Below are 14,803 nucleotides of genomic sequence, written 5' to 3' on the forward strand. Positions count from 1 at the left end.
CATTACACTGGAGAGAGAAGCCCGTTGCCATTTGTTCTCCAGCCTCCCAACCTCATCTTTCCTTTTAAAATTGAATTTTGGAAGCTCTGGAAAGTATACGTATTGCACAGACTATGATCTTATGATGCACCTCTTTTATAAAACGATAATGAGGCAACGAGGATTTGTCCCGGTGAATTGCTTGTACATTTTTTCCTGGAATTTACATGTTGCTCTGCCTTCAACGAGAACAGCACTGAATTGCAGCCAGCCTTCGAGACGGCTCTCCTCCGGTTAGTATGGATACAGTACCGCCTTGTGTCCTACTGCCCAGTCCACGCCACATGAGCAACCGGATGGCATCGGACATCTTTACGCACCGCACCTTCAGATCATGCTGGGCAGGTTTAGTCAGTCCCCTCAAAGTGATACCACTTACATCCCTAAAAGAAGTAAGATTTTTAAAAATAACACTTAAGCATATTTTAATCCAGTAAGGATGCATAATGTATACATCAGATTATTTCTAAGGGATTGTGATATTTGTGCAGTAGCTTCTCTATGTACCCGGGTTTATTTCCCGTGTCTTCCTTTCCAAGGGAGGCTGAGCGGCGGATCCTCCGATTCGTGTTACAGTAGGAAAGGTTATCAAGTAACCTCACCGACAAACTGGGAAACTCCGCGTCTGTACAAGAACTGTGCTAAACTGTATTTAGAAAGTACGGCCGTATTTCAAAAATGACACTCAGGCAGGCTCATAGCCCCGAACTGTGAATGTAATAACGGAAGTAAATGTGTTTTGTTCCCACCCATTTTGGTGTTATCCTAAAACGCAGAACGCCTGTAAATATTGTATGCAGTAATTGTAATGGCACCACTGTTTCTGCTCGAAAAGAATGTTGTGTTGTATTTTAATAATACATTCTCGAGAAGCTTTACATGAAAAATATATAAACGGCAACTAAGGATAACCACGAGCAGCGAAGCCGTCCTTTTATAGGAATGCGTTCTCATTAAAAATACATACCAGACGAAACAGGTAAGCAAAATTGCATTAGGACTAAAGCAGGATGTGAAAAGTTGCAAAAGCAAAGCTGTTTTTATCGTGCATTGTACAGTATGTATTGGCAGCAGTGCTTTTTTATCCTGGTTTTTAACTGGGTTTGAAACAAATTGCTTCTGTTCACTTGGGATTTATTTTAGACTTCTAGCCATGAAATGCCAGACCTCGTTGGAGCTGTTAGGTAAGCGAAGCCCGCGGATGTTTCCGAGCTTAATATTGTAATGTCAGTAGCCTCCTATTCAACTGAACCGCGAGCATATCCAGTGTGTGACCCACATAAAGACGAAAAATAAAAACAGTTTCGTAGTCACCTGCTCTGTGGCGCCTGTAGGCAGCGGACCTGGCGACTTTTAATAACGCTGAAGCATCAGTCATCGGAGAGCACTGTCTAAACCAGGGTTTCGGCTCCTGCTGGAGGGGCGAGGAGTGGCCATATTTTAAGGGGAGGGGCTTTTATGCACTGTAATGCTCCCCGGACTGTCCCCGCTGAGTGGAGCGCAGCTCTTGAAAGGCTTCTTGCAGAGAGGAGTAGACACCTGTCTTCGGCAAACGGAAAAGTGAGTCCTGTGTAATTTGTTACCGCAAAGCTCCGGCTTCAATAACTTTGATTGAAAAAATAATGGATACATCGTGCGATCTCATTCTTTTTAAAATAACTGAAATTAATCATTTTACTGGGTTTATATGGTCGCGGATTTTAACTATAAAAGTAAGTCGAACCGCTGTGCTGTCAGTTTTAATGGAGCTAATTAATTTATCTCTGGTGGGGGGGTGTTGGTATGGCACAGAATGTAGTACATTACGAATGTCATTCAGGCTTAAGGCTTCTCCGGCTTTTAAAGAGGTCAACTCGGCAACTCCACCCGGAATGAAAATCAGTTGTAGTTAATGTAACAAAAGAGAGGGCGTGATTGTTCCAGATCCTTTGCAAAGTGATGTTAATTTTCGATGTGTGAATGCTGGGATGATCCATACTCTCCACTTCAACTTTTTAGAAAGACGCAGTATTATACTGTTTTTAATTCTTTAATGCGGACGTCTGTTTAACTTACAGTAGGTTACTTTTAATTTAGAAGGAACCACGATTCATTATACTGTGATTGCTCAGCAATTCTGTTTCGAATAGAAACTAAACTCTGATTATCTACATTCCTTCGAATACAAGAAAACGTAGCCTTTCTAGCGCTTTCTGTCGAATTACACGTCATCCCTATACTGTGCTGTGGAGATACAGTATATGTATCTAGTACAGTTACCTATGGACTAACAAGTGGGCCTAAGTATGGGTTTACATTTCCTTTGCGAAAGGAGCTATCGAGCTCCAAAGGATTTGGGCAGCATTTAATTCTAGGGCTGTCCTGTCAGGCAAACATACGTTGATTAATTTTGGTCACTCATTAAAAGTGATCTTCCTATATATTGTACCAGCACCAATACATTATTTTTTATAATATATTTTAAAAGTGATATCTGCATGTGTATATCTCCTTATGAAAGTTTATCCTAGTAAATGTGTGTGTTTTTTATACAATACCTGTGGTCCTATCATGCTTGAGCTGTGGAAATACTTTATTTTGCTATTTTCACCGTATCTACAGTTTCTTTCCTTTCCTCTCTTTTCATTACTGTGTTTTAAATCATGATTTTGATTTTCCTTGCTATTGTGTATCCTAGTAAAATTCTAAATGGGACATCTTCTTTAGAATGTTCTTTGTAACAATTGTTAGAAATTGTTTCATGCTTTGTGACATTTCTTAGGCCCTCTATAAACTGATTCCTGGCAGGTGTCATTGCATCTCCGGGGCAGAAGCATAGTGGGCACACTGTACAAATGCATTTGCAACACTGTCCTTAGCTGGCATTGGAGTACGAAACCCAAAGATGACTCACAAATGGAGGTTTTGTAACTCCGCTAAAGAGCCGTAGGTTAATGCAGCAGGGCTAATTTTATTTTTTCTCTTTTTCCTCATGCTAGCCGTGTCTCTCAGTTTCTCCCTTTGCAAACCACAGCCCAGCATGTATCCTTCTGGAGTGGAGGTGCAGACAGCTGCTGTCCTTTTACTTTTCATTTTTTTTTCTTCACTAAGACGTACATCTGAGGCCTAATATTATCAGATGCAGACTTGCGCCGTCTGTTGCCGCATGTGAGGGGTTGCCATGGAAATGAGGCTCGTCTGGATTTGCCAGAGACGGGGTGATTAGCATAATGAGTCAAAGTGCAGAACCAGAGTTGTGCGCCGAGCAGCACTGGGGCAGTGAGGTGTTATGTGTTATAAATGAGGTGGAGAAAGACAGGCGTAGAGAAGGAAATACAGACACAAGGATGAGCTAAACTCGATTGGTTCCCTGGAATGTTTTCGGTTTCTTACTGCAGTTAACCTTTTTACAAATGGTTTCCAGAAAGTCCTTGTTCCAGTTAATTCTTGGTTACTGGAGTGATCCTCAGCAACTTACAGAAATTGTAACTGGTCTGTAGAAAAACTGGTGATCAGAATTTCTTTCTGCCAGTGACTGTATCTTTCAAGACCAGTAAAACTCATGTCATGGATGTTGCACCTTGGTCAATTAAGCAACTAAGGATCAGTTCCAGGAATGGGCAGTGCTGGCTGGGCATCCCCAGAGTAGCGTTGGCGTAAGTAGGCCAGGACTGTGATGCCTGCAGACCTGCAGTGATGTCACAGAGAGAGACTCTGCTCCTCCAGACAGGCACTCCGCAGCTCAGCGCGTGTCCAGTGAGGAGTGGCGCTGCAGGTGGGTGTACCCCACTCCCGAGACTGCACAGGAGTTTTTGCCAGTGAACATTAAAGCATCTGGTAACTCGGTTGGGCGAGCATATATAAAATATTCGGCAAATGCACAGATTTTAAAAAGGGATCAGTTCAGTGATAATAGTTCAGGATCAAAGTCCTGTAGCAGCATGGAGTGGATCCCTTGGGCTGAGGTTATCCGGTGTTTAAGGTAAGGAGTTTGTTACCAGGCTATTGCTAGTTCAAGCCCTGGCTAAGCTCCTTCTGCTTGATCATTTGGTTAAGATACCAGACCAAGATCCTTCCATCACTGACATTGCAGGATCAGTTGTTAATGCCATAGTTTTCCCCCTTAGTCTTTTGGAAAAGCCTTTGCATAAAAAGTCTTTAAAAAAACTGTTATCATTGATCACAAGGCTTTAGTAGTGAAACATTGATTTAAGCATTTTTTGTCATATTAAACAGTAGTTTCCATCCATCCATTTTTTAACAAGCAAGGGGCACAAGGCAGGGTACACCTTGGACAGGATGGTTGTCCACTGTAGGGTACAGACAAACACAGACATGAACATACTCACACCAGGGCCAAGTCTCCCAGAAGCCAGGTCACTGGCCACTATGTTCTTGGACTGAGGGTGGAAATTGGAGCACCCACTTGAGGGAACCCACTTGAACAACATACATCCAAACTCCACACATATAGCACCCCAGATCCAGAATTGAACCCCGGGCCCTAGCACTGGGAGGCAGTAACACTAATCACTGCACCACAGTGCCGCCCTGAGCACTGATTTGATTTACAAATATTCCCCTTTTTATCACATGGTTGAATCCTTTTGATCTGTGCCAAAAAGTAATTAAAAAATGAATTTGAATGCAATTTACTTGACAAAAGGGAGATAAAGGCCCAGGTTTATGGGAACCAGGCCAAACGTTTTCTAATATGTGAGGGAGAAAGACATGTTTTCAAGATCAGTGACATGATTAGAGTGCCTTGTTTTAAACTGTAAATTAGGATCCAGTAAACTAAATCTGGTGGGCGTACATATCCCCTTTGTTGTTCTCACACTGTGATGCAGGCTGTTAAAAACAGTTCTTCTCTAAATCAGGATTGATGTGCTCCCCAAACATGCCAGCAAAAGCTATCTGACTCCCATAACGAGAGACCGCCACACTAGGTCATTGTTATGTGTGCAAAGTGATGCTTTTAAATCTATTATTAAAGCTGAGCGCGTCTGAGCACGGGATTCAGCCCCTAGCATTTAAAACTGTCATTGTTTCTATGGCAACCCACCCCTGCACATCAGGCAATTTTCGAGCAATAAATTCTCTGGGATTTTTTTTAAGGAGCGCTGGTTTCTCTTTGATCCCCCTGCTTCAGAGGTGACTGGAGTTCACCTTGCTATGATTAAATTTGGAGCAGGGAATTAATGAATTCGCTTCCCAAGCACGCCAGAACAATGCCCATGTCATCACAGCCCAGGGAAAGAAGTGAGAGAAGAGAAGTTCAGAACTCTGTAACAAAAGAAGACATTCCTGTGCCCTGGTCTTTGACAAATTCACTTACACGAGATTTATGTGGTATAATTGATTTACATGATATAATCTCTTGGATCTGAACATTAAATTTACAGAAACTGTAACTGGTCTGTAGTAAAACTGGTAATCAGAATTTCTTTCTGCCAGTGACTGTATCTTTCAAGACCAGTAAAACTCATGTCATGGATGTTTTCCTGTATTGCAGTCTTTTAGATTGCTGGAAAATGAGTTTTTCCACCCTCTGGCCTGAAGTGAAGTGTTGTAAGGGAATGCATGTTGCTGATAGTTGATTTGCAATGGCTCCCCAGTTATTCAACCAGTAAGGGCCTTCCTTCAGGGAGAAGGTCCTGATGCTGAGACTGTGCCAGTTTTGGCCTAGGCTGCATCGTTCACTGAGACCAGGACACAAACTGAAACACATCATTGGGTGTGCGCTGGTGGAGCTGGTTGGGTCTTAGTTGGCCAATTAGATGTGTGCTGGTGGAGGTGAGTGGGTCTTAGTTGGCCAATTGGATTTCTGCTTGTGGAGTTGGGTGGGTTTTGGTTGGCCAACTGGATGAGTGCTGATGGAGGGTGACTGATCTTTATTTGGCCGATTGGATTAGTACTGTTGGAGTTGGCCTGGTCTTAGTTATCCAGGTATTTCTGGGCTGTTGGTACAAAAGCAACTGAAGCAACGTCCGTGAAAAATGTGCGTTTTGCATATTTTAATTGAAGCAGTACAAGACGATTTATTTCTGTAGCTGAATGAAGTAAGGGGATTATATTCCTATGCAGTGGGGAAACATGAGAATGTGATCTGTTAATTAAATGATGGCTCATTTTTCACATAATTGATTTTCTGCTGCCGGCGGTTGTTTTCATTTAGCTCCATTTCCGATGGATGATTCCCAGTGCTACTGTGCAGATAGCGTGTTACTGCACACTATGTCCAAGCTGTTCTACATGGTTACAGGGTGAGCAGACTTCTTCCTGCTCCCACAAATTGCCCATGAAGAGGATATCAAGCCTACCTTTCATGTGTGGTTTTGAAAATCTGAATTTTTCATTCATGCAACCAACCCTCCATCTATCAACCCCTCCATCCAATTTCTAACAGTTTTATCTAACGAAGGGTCACAGTAGAGCTGTAAGCCTGTCCTGGGAGGCGAAGGGCGTGAGATGGGGTTCACCCTGGATGGGAACAAGCACGCACACACTCCCAAAATACAGTTTGACTAAGAATATTGGATGAAGAACATTTCCGATGACAAAGGTTGCAGAGTAAAGAATAATGAATAAATAACATTTTTTTGCAGTAATTCACAACAGATGCCCAGTTCTGTAGCTGCCAGGAAATGCCACGAAGCCACTTGGATGTCAATGCCAGCTGTGGTCAACACACTCATCCCGCAGAATATCACCGACAATCTGAAATGATTTGTTCAGATTTCTTCTGAAAGGGGCACAGCTATAAAAGAGCAATTAGTTAAACACAAAATGGCAAAACCCCCTCCTGTGGCCTTTCTGTTCATTTAATGACTACAAAAGCCAAATGCGTGGTACGCCTTCAGAGCCGGAGGGTCCCGATTAGTCCCGCTCCAATCCTGGATGTGACAGGTCAGCAAGAGGTCATGGGCTGTTAGTTTACCCATGGTGCTTTTGGGCGGGAGTAGTGCTTGTCTCTGGGAGCCTGACAGCCCCAGTACTGCGTGTTCACTGGTCCAGGGAGGGAGTGGAGAAGGGCTGGTTGCTTGGTTACTAATGGATGGGTAGCGACAGTCCCCTGGCTTCACACATTGCATATTGTGTACTCATCCCAGGAAGGACACAGCAGACAGCCATGAAAAATCAATTACATTCCAGCCTTGGGATTTCAGCCTGTTTCTGTGTTTGCGGTCAGGCCTCCAAAGTGGGGCAGGCAGAGATTTCAATAGGAATGAACAAGTAACTGAAATCATTATTTGATATCGCCGACCACAAAGCAATTTGTAATTCTCTCACACAAAGCCGCATTTCTGGCATTTTACTGAAAGGCAAATTTCCTATACCCGTTCCACAATTATTATTTTTTCTAAAGATTCTTTGCCTATTTTGAAATGGGAGTTTCTTGAAGGAAAAATAACTTTCCTAGCTGAAGCTCATTTGAGATTTTACAGATAAACTAATCCGTCATTTTGCGTTTCTACGTATAAAATACAATATTTTTTATCTTTTGTCTTGCCACGTATTATTAATGATGTTTAGTATTATTATTGCTAAATGCTGAGGCAAATAGAAATGGACTAGCGAAAATTGTGAAAAAGTCTTTTTTGTGGTTAAAAAATACTAAAATTCCGCACCTGGCTCTCATACTGTAGCTGTTGTTGAGGGAAAATTCACCTGGATGTCCTTTTATTTGATTCAAAGTCTAGTCTCTCTTGCATTCCAGGACTTTGCTGGAGAGAAGAGGATATTTTTTCATTCTTCCCTGGCACAGCTTCATATTCTCGAGCCCCTGCGTATGCCCCCCTAAGTGAATCCAGTGTTGGTGTGGAAGAAGACCATTGGCATGGCTGTGGCGGCCGCCCACGAGTTCCACTGGCTCAGCCTGGCCCCTTTGCCCACTGGCCGAGTGTATCATTCCTTAGCAGAGGTGGGGGGGCAGCTGTTCGTGGTGGGGGGCTGCGATGAGACGGGCCAGCCCATCAGCGCCTTGGAGCTGTACTCCCCCGAAGTGGACCAGTGGGTCGGTCTGCCCCCGATGCCCACCCCCCGGGCCGGCGCTGCTGTAGCTGTCCTCGGGAAGCAGCTGCTGGTGTTGGGCGGGGTGGGTATAGACCAGCGCCCCCTTAAGTCTGTGGAGCTGTACAACACAGAGGAGGGCCGGTGGAGGAAACGGAGCGCCCTGAGAGAAGCAGCCATGGGTATCTCTCTGACTGTGAAAGGTGAGGGAGAGAGAGACACGGAAGACAGAGCTGAGCTGACTCAAGGACTAGACGTGAGGTCAGGCTGCAAGAAGTGATTTATCTGCTATACAGTATCTTCTCATTAACCTATACTAGTAGAGGTCACTCCAATTCAACTTGGGGAAATGAATAATGGCGTGCAATGGAATTAGAGGCGTCTCCTGTGTTCTGTAGAGCACATTCACCGGTGGGCCTGTAAGTCCCTGGTGTCCTCTTTTTCACAGTGTTCACACAGCTTTGCAAGAAAGCAATGAGTATGGATCTTCTTGTAGAAACATGTAGCGAATATCTCCCTGGAGGTCTTTCGCTGACTGAATTATCCCTCTAAGTGATTGATTCCATAATCGATGGAGGTGAATAGTGAGGTTTCCCTTTTACCTGGGCCTTGTTAGATACAGGATATCCCCATCCTGTCATCAAGGTGCTGCAGCCAAGGTCACACCTGTTTTCTCTTTACCTTCATGTGGGTAAACAGAAAAGAAAGTGCTGTTTTGATGTGAGCCTTCTTCCCTGTCTTCACCAGTGTGACAGGTTTATTATTCTGCAGCTGAGTGCTGTGTGAATATATTTTGCAGTTGTAAAGGTATGGATGAAATAAGAAACACTCCTGCATGCTGTGAGTAAATCACGTGCAAAACAGTGATCAGGAGTGTTTCTAATTAAATTATTGCCCTTCGCTATCTCCTTACCCAAGCGTGATTAAACATGCGCGTGCTTGTCCTTATTCCTTTACCAGGGAGAAGGCACTGGTGTGGCACAGCCACTCAGCTGTCAAGCTGACAGGGCCCTGACGCCCGCCCTCTTCTGCCTTTTCTTTTCGCAGATGGCAGGGTGTTTGCAGTAGGAGGGATGGGGAGGGATCTGTTCCCCCGGAGTGTCCTCCAGCAGTACGACCTGCGCAAGGACATGTGGGTATCGCTGTCCCCCATGCCTACCCCGCGATATGATGCAGCCGTCCACCTCCTGGGTACCAAGATCTATGTGGCAGGTGATTGAGTCATCCAGCACTGGGTGTCTCCAATGTGCATAATAATAATAACAATAATAATAATTAATTCCTTACACTTATGTAGCTCTTTCTGGACACTCCACTCAAAGCACTTTACAGGTAAAGGGGACTCCCCTCCACCACCACCAGTTGTGAACTGCAGGGTGATATGGCTGCTGGCCAATAATAGTATGTGTAAAAATACAAAACACAGTACATCAAGCGCAGGAGAGTCATGGGGGTGGTGGTTCAGTCAGCACAGACCGGCACTGCATCTTGCATTCATCTGACTTCTTCATCACTTCCTTTTCCCACTTTCATCAAGCCTTAAATTCATAGTCAAACCTGTTTGGAAGGCAGGCAAAAGGGAAATCATTCACAACACTGGAAGACGTCCCCTGACTTACGGGATGTGCGGTGTTTACACTGACCTTTTTTCAGACTGACGCAACCTTGTCTCTCCCAGAATCCTCAGTCTCACAGCGCCGTCTCTCCTCCTGCAGGTGGCAGGCAGTGTAAGCGGTCTGTCAAGGCCTTTGAGGTGTATGACACCGAGAGCCGCTCTTGGGCTGTCCTTCCCAGCATGCCCTGCAAGCGAGCATACTCAGGCCTGGTGTGGGACAGAGAGGGGCAGCTGTATAGCCTGGGGGGGCTGCGGCAGGGGGGCGTCCACCAGCGGCCCAAATTCACCAAGAACGTCAACATCTTCGACAGTCAGCAAGGTGACCGTCCTCATGAGGTACAAGGCCAGGGAAAGGATTCCAAAAGTGCTTCATTTCCTGCAGGGAAGCAGGGATTCCAAACAATACAGGAGATGGGACTGCTGTTGCTTTCTCACTTGACTGTGTGCAAAGCAGTTTCTTCAGTAGTGTCAGACAGTTTTGTGTTTAAGTAACAATTACTACTGTTAAATTCAAATTGTAAAAATTTGGTAATTATAGTAACTAGAAAGAGATACTAAATATACTGTCTTCCTTTTTCCATGGAATTCTCTCTGGGGCTAGTATTTGTAATTGCAAACATACAATAACTTTGAACTAGACGTGTCTGTACAAAATCTTAGTAGCTCACATAGGACAAACCTTTTTACTGGCTACGATAACTAGATGTACTGCATTTACACTGTAACGACTTTTTTGGAAAAAAATGGCAGTGCATACTTCCAATTTTAAGGAGAAATATTTTCTAGGCTAGTGTGATGGGCTGGTCGTTTTTAAGCAAATTGCTTTGTTGTATTGAACACCACACTTTTAATTGGTTATTCAGATGAATGGGATTTTTCTGGCCTCTAGTCCTCTGAAAGCAGAATCTGAAACAAAAAAAACTTATTTTGTTTTTCCTTAATTATAGTATTCCATCTCAGTGGCTTTGCAAGAACTAGCTTCTTGCCTTAATGAAACTCTTGGGCTCCTGGTCTTAGCTAAGCTAAGTGAATATTGGGCTTTGTGAGAAATTAATTAAATGAGCAAAACTTGACTGTGATGTGATGCAGGGTCTTCATGCTCCTCAAGAAAAGAACTGCTATGATCCCTGTTGAACTAGCAAAAAAGCAAATTGCTGTGTCTGCCATCTATCATGTAATTCTGGGTTTCAAAAATAAACTGGAAACAAGGTCAGAGTCAGAATGCAACAAATAAATTGTGTTACCGTATCTCTCGCAGCAGCACTAAGTCTCTGGTCTCTGTCCTTTGCAGGTGTTTGGCAGAAGTCTGAGGAAACTGTGTCCTTGAAGACGAAGCGAGCAGATTTTGTGTCTGCATTCCTGCAGGGGAGAGTGATTGTGGCTGGAGGACTGGGTGAGAGAGGGGCAAGAGAGCAAGTAGGGGCAGCCCCCCTGTAATCCCAGCCTTGACTCAGGCACCAGGCACAATGTGGGGCACACACAAGCAGAAATGTCTGATCATCTGGCCTTGTGCATCCTGCAAGAGTGTCCGACCAGGACACTCCTCTTTATAACCTGGGCACAGTTTTCTCTGCCTTGCGACATGCTCTATTGGGACGTGCTGGGGTTTTGTCATAGACGCATATGTGTTTTTGGAAGTGTGCTGAACGTGGGTTACCACGGCAACAACCACTTAGGAGAAACAAGTAGGTCTAATTTCCTGTAGGGAAGAATGAACCTGTTCTTTATTGCAGTGTAAACTAATTTTGGTCATATACTGATGTTTTACTGCCATACAGTATATATCACTTTGCTATCATGTCTTATTTTCAGTCTGTAATATGTTAGATGGCGTATTGGAGACATTGCATTGTACAGACCCTGAAACGGGCAGGTAGTGTCCAGTGGGGCAATGGAAACTGTTTGATTATTTCTGAAGCTGCCATGCTGTTTTTCGTGGAAGTGCCCTCCCACATGTTCTTTTATACCCTGAGTGATTGGAAGTGATGCAGAAGAACTGTGGGATGAGTCAGAACCTCTCGCAGGCGGGTCCCTGTCACAAGGGTCACCAGTGAAAGTGTATACAGTATGCCTGGGGGCTGCAATCCTGAGTGTTTTTAAATAGGTCTCTATTCATAAGCAGCTAATTTACAACAACCCAGATGTATTTAATCACTAAACACCAAGTCGGAGAGGAAGTGCAAATTCTTTATTTGCATTAATTTACAGAGCTGTAGAAACCCAAACTGTGTTCCAGCCACAGATGGCAGCTTTCAGTGTTGAACACATGGCACTCTTACTGTGATCAATCTTAATGTTACAACTAAATATGATACTGAACATCTGCTTTCAATCAGCACAGTATTTTACATATCTGATACCACGAATGTATTTATATTGTACTTAAAAGGAATCACTAGATTGATTTTTCAGTCATCGAGGGCAACACTGCAACAGGTTTTATAGGTCTCCTTGTATCATCAGCAGCATAAGACCTGTGCTGGAGGGAGACATTTCTCTAGTTAAGCCACCAGTTAATTGAGCTAAAGCTAACTTAGTCTTCCTTGGGTTTTGTGGTGTTGCTGCTTTAACTTAAGGACAGCTGCTTGAGTACAAAGTCAGACTGTGCAGTTTGAGATGCAGTGAAGGAGCTGCTGTGGCTCTGATTGTACTGGGTTGCTCACTGCTGGTATGTGGGGCTGTCTCTGCAGGTAACCAGCCCTCCATGTTGGATTCTGTGGAGGCCTATCACCCAGGAAAGAGGAAGTGGGAGTATCTGCCCCCTATGACCTCACCCCGCTGCTCCGCCTCCTGTATTGTCATCCAGGACCGCCTCCTAGTGGTGGGAGGAGTCAACCAGAGCCCAAGCCCTGCCCATGAGGTCCTGTATGTGAAGCTGGGGGAGTCGCTGTAGCCTCTTTCGTCAGGACCCAGCAGTGAGAGCTGGGGATTGAACAAGGACGCTGCCTCTGTGCACTCTGAGCAGTGAAGGTCTGTCTCTAGGAGAGGACTGTGCATTTCTGCCCGCTGGGAGCCTCTGTTACTGTAGGTTTTCATTTCAGCCTAGCTCTGAACCAGCTTACTGACTTAATGGGGCCAGTTTGCCAACGTCTCTCAGCTCTTCAGGTGCTGCCGCTTTAAAGAGACCAAGAAAACCTGCAGATATAAAAGTCTTCTCCAGCCAGGATTGGACAGCCCTGCTCCAAACCTCCAAACGGTATTGGAGAGTTGTTCAAATCACAATAGGAGGCTAAGGATTGTTTGGCAGCTCTGATTTCAGCTACCTTTCAGTTACAGATTGGACTAAAGCAAAGTAGACCTGCATTGCGTTTCGTAAACTGAACTTGATTTGTTCTTCACACACAGCTTTGCTTTTACATGCAGAAAATGTGATATTAACCAATAGCACGGAGATCAGATTAGAGTCATTAGGCAAGTGATATAATTTTTGTTGCCTTTTTTAATCATATCTCATCTCACTACGATGAATGAACCAGGCAAGTAAGATGGACCAAAGAGCCTGTGACATGTAGCTTTTCACATCACATACTATATGGGGTACCCCAGGGATCCCCAATAAATAAGAGTCCCATCCAAAAATTAACTTTGCCTTTCCAATGAAAACTGAACTGTTATATCACTATGGTTGGTTCCAGTAGCTGCTCACTTTATTCATGATACAACTTCTTATTCTATGACCCATTAACCAACTCTTACTTGTTAGATTCCACACCGGTTAGTGATAAAAAAAATTATAGGTTTATACATTCACTAGGAGAGGAGAAACAAAAGCTCCAAAGCGCTACTAGCTTTCACACATATATTCACATACAAATGGGTACTAACCTAGAACCAACCAAACAACATGGGTTGTTAGAACTATACATTGATTGTTTCAGGGAGACATCAATAACTTTAGTATTACAATTTGAATGATTAACTGTAGCACATTTTCGACATCATTTGTATAAGGGTGTTATTGAGCATTTTGCTCCATGAATAAGAAAGGTACATTGGTTGCATTTGATTTTTCAACATGGGAAAGTGAGAGACGAGTCCACACCTGCGCCGCATTGAACCTTCCATCCAATGGCGCAGCTAGAGTGTTGACGCTGCCGTTTTTGATTGGTTCATCCTGCTTTTCCCTCTCCCTGATACGCTGGCATATTTGAGGGTTGGCCCCGCCTTTCCAATAAGAGCAGTAGGTATTTATGGTTTTCAGAAACTAGTCATCAAACTTCAATAGATTGCTTACAAACATAAGCCGATTGCATGCTTAAGCACAGTGTAGTTTATTCTGTGTTTAGAGGTAACTGCAATGACCCTCTACGTATGAGTCTTCAGAAGGGAGCTAATGGAAATAGCCACATTACGATTTCAAGCCTTTATCTAAAGCAGACTTTCAGAACAATTTCTGAAAACATACTGCACATATATGTAGCGTAGAGTGGTATTGTTTAGAATGTAGCAACAATACAGTAAATTATGAGCTAAAGCATAATAATAGTCGAATACCTGCAGGAACAACATCTTAAATCATAGAACTCAATAGGGTACACTGTTCTAACTTTATCAGTTTGCAATAATTACATTTTCTAGAATAGAAACAATAAATTGAAGTAATTGTTTTAGTTCAGGTGCACATGTACAACTTTAGAGTTGTATTAGTATTTAAGGTGTTGCAGTGTAATGCTATTTTTTTCCAGAGGGCTTTTGAGTTGCAGTAGCTAATACAGTATTCCAGCACTGTTTTTAAAGTGTGATGCAAGTATAAGGATAAAGTGTGGTTTATTTTCAAAGACATTAGTGCAATAAATGTGTGTACGGATTTTCTAATATTTGTGATTTTGTAGCTCGGGCATTACGCGACGACCACAAAGTTTCATATGTCAATTAAACGATTTCAGTAGTTAGAACACGTCTCTGTGTGTAAATGAATCGGTATCTCACGTACTGTACTTGTTTATTCCTGGAAGCACCTTATGAAACTATGAATTCTACACCAAATACTGTTTGTAAATTGTCTTTACTATCACACTACATTTGAACGCTTAAAACAAACAAATCGTCATATTTTACTGCCTGTAATATGCACATTTCTGGTGTGTGCTCGCCAGTTGTTTGTCTACCAAAACTGACATGAGCCCATGCTATAAATACCAGTTTCTTGGCCTCTGG

General features: G+C 43.5%; 1 protein-coding gene across 2 annotated transcripts; it reads left to right on the forward strand.

Moving 5' to 3' along the window:
* Positions 1 to 854: 854 nt before the first annotated feature.
* Positions 855 to 14,541, forward strand: klhdc8a (kelch domain containing 8A). 2 transcript variants are annotated; one of them, XM_015342814.2, is made up of 6 exons: positions 855 to 1,018; positions 7,739 to 8,234; positions 9,079 to 9,243; positions 9,747 to 9,965; positions 10,938 to 11,039; positions 12,337 to 14,541. In XM_015342814.2, the coding sequence occupies exons 2-6, from the start codon at positions 7,859 to 7,861 to the stop codon at positions 12,537 to 12,539; spliced, it is 1,065 nt and encodes a 354-aa protein (XP_015198300.1). In that variant the 5' UTR covers positions 855 to 1,018; positions 7,739 to 7,858; the 3' UTR covers positions 12,540 to 14,541. The 2 variants fall into 2 exon arrangements, with proteins under 2 accessions (XP_015198300.1, XP_006628606.1); XM_006628543.3 differs by lacking the exon at positions 855 to 1,018 and adding an exon at positions 1,458 to 1,599.
* The last annotated feature ends 262 nt before the right edge of the window (positions 14,542 to 14,803 follow it).

The sequence above is a fragment of the Lepisosteus oculatus genome, chromosome 5 (genome assembly GCF_040954835.1).
Source record: "Lepisosteus oculatus isolate fLepOcu1 chromosome 5, fLepOcu1.hap2, whole genome shotgun sequence".
NCBI classification, from domain to species: Eukaryota; Metazoa; Chordata; class Actinopteri; order Semionotiformes; family Lepisosteidae; genus Lepisosteus; species Lepisosteus oculatus.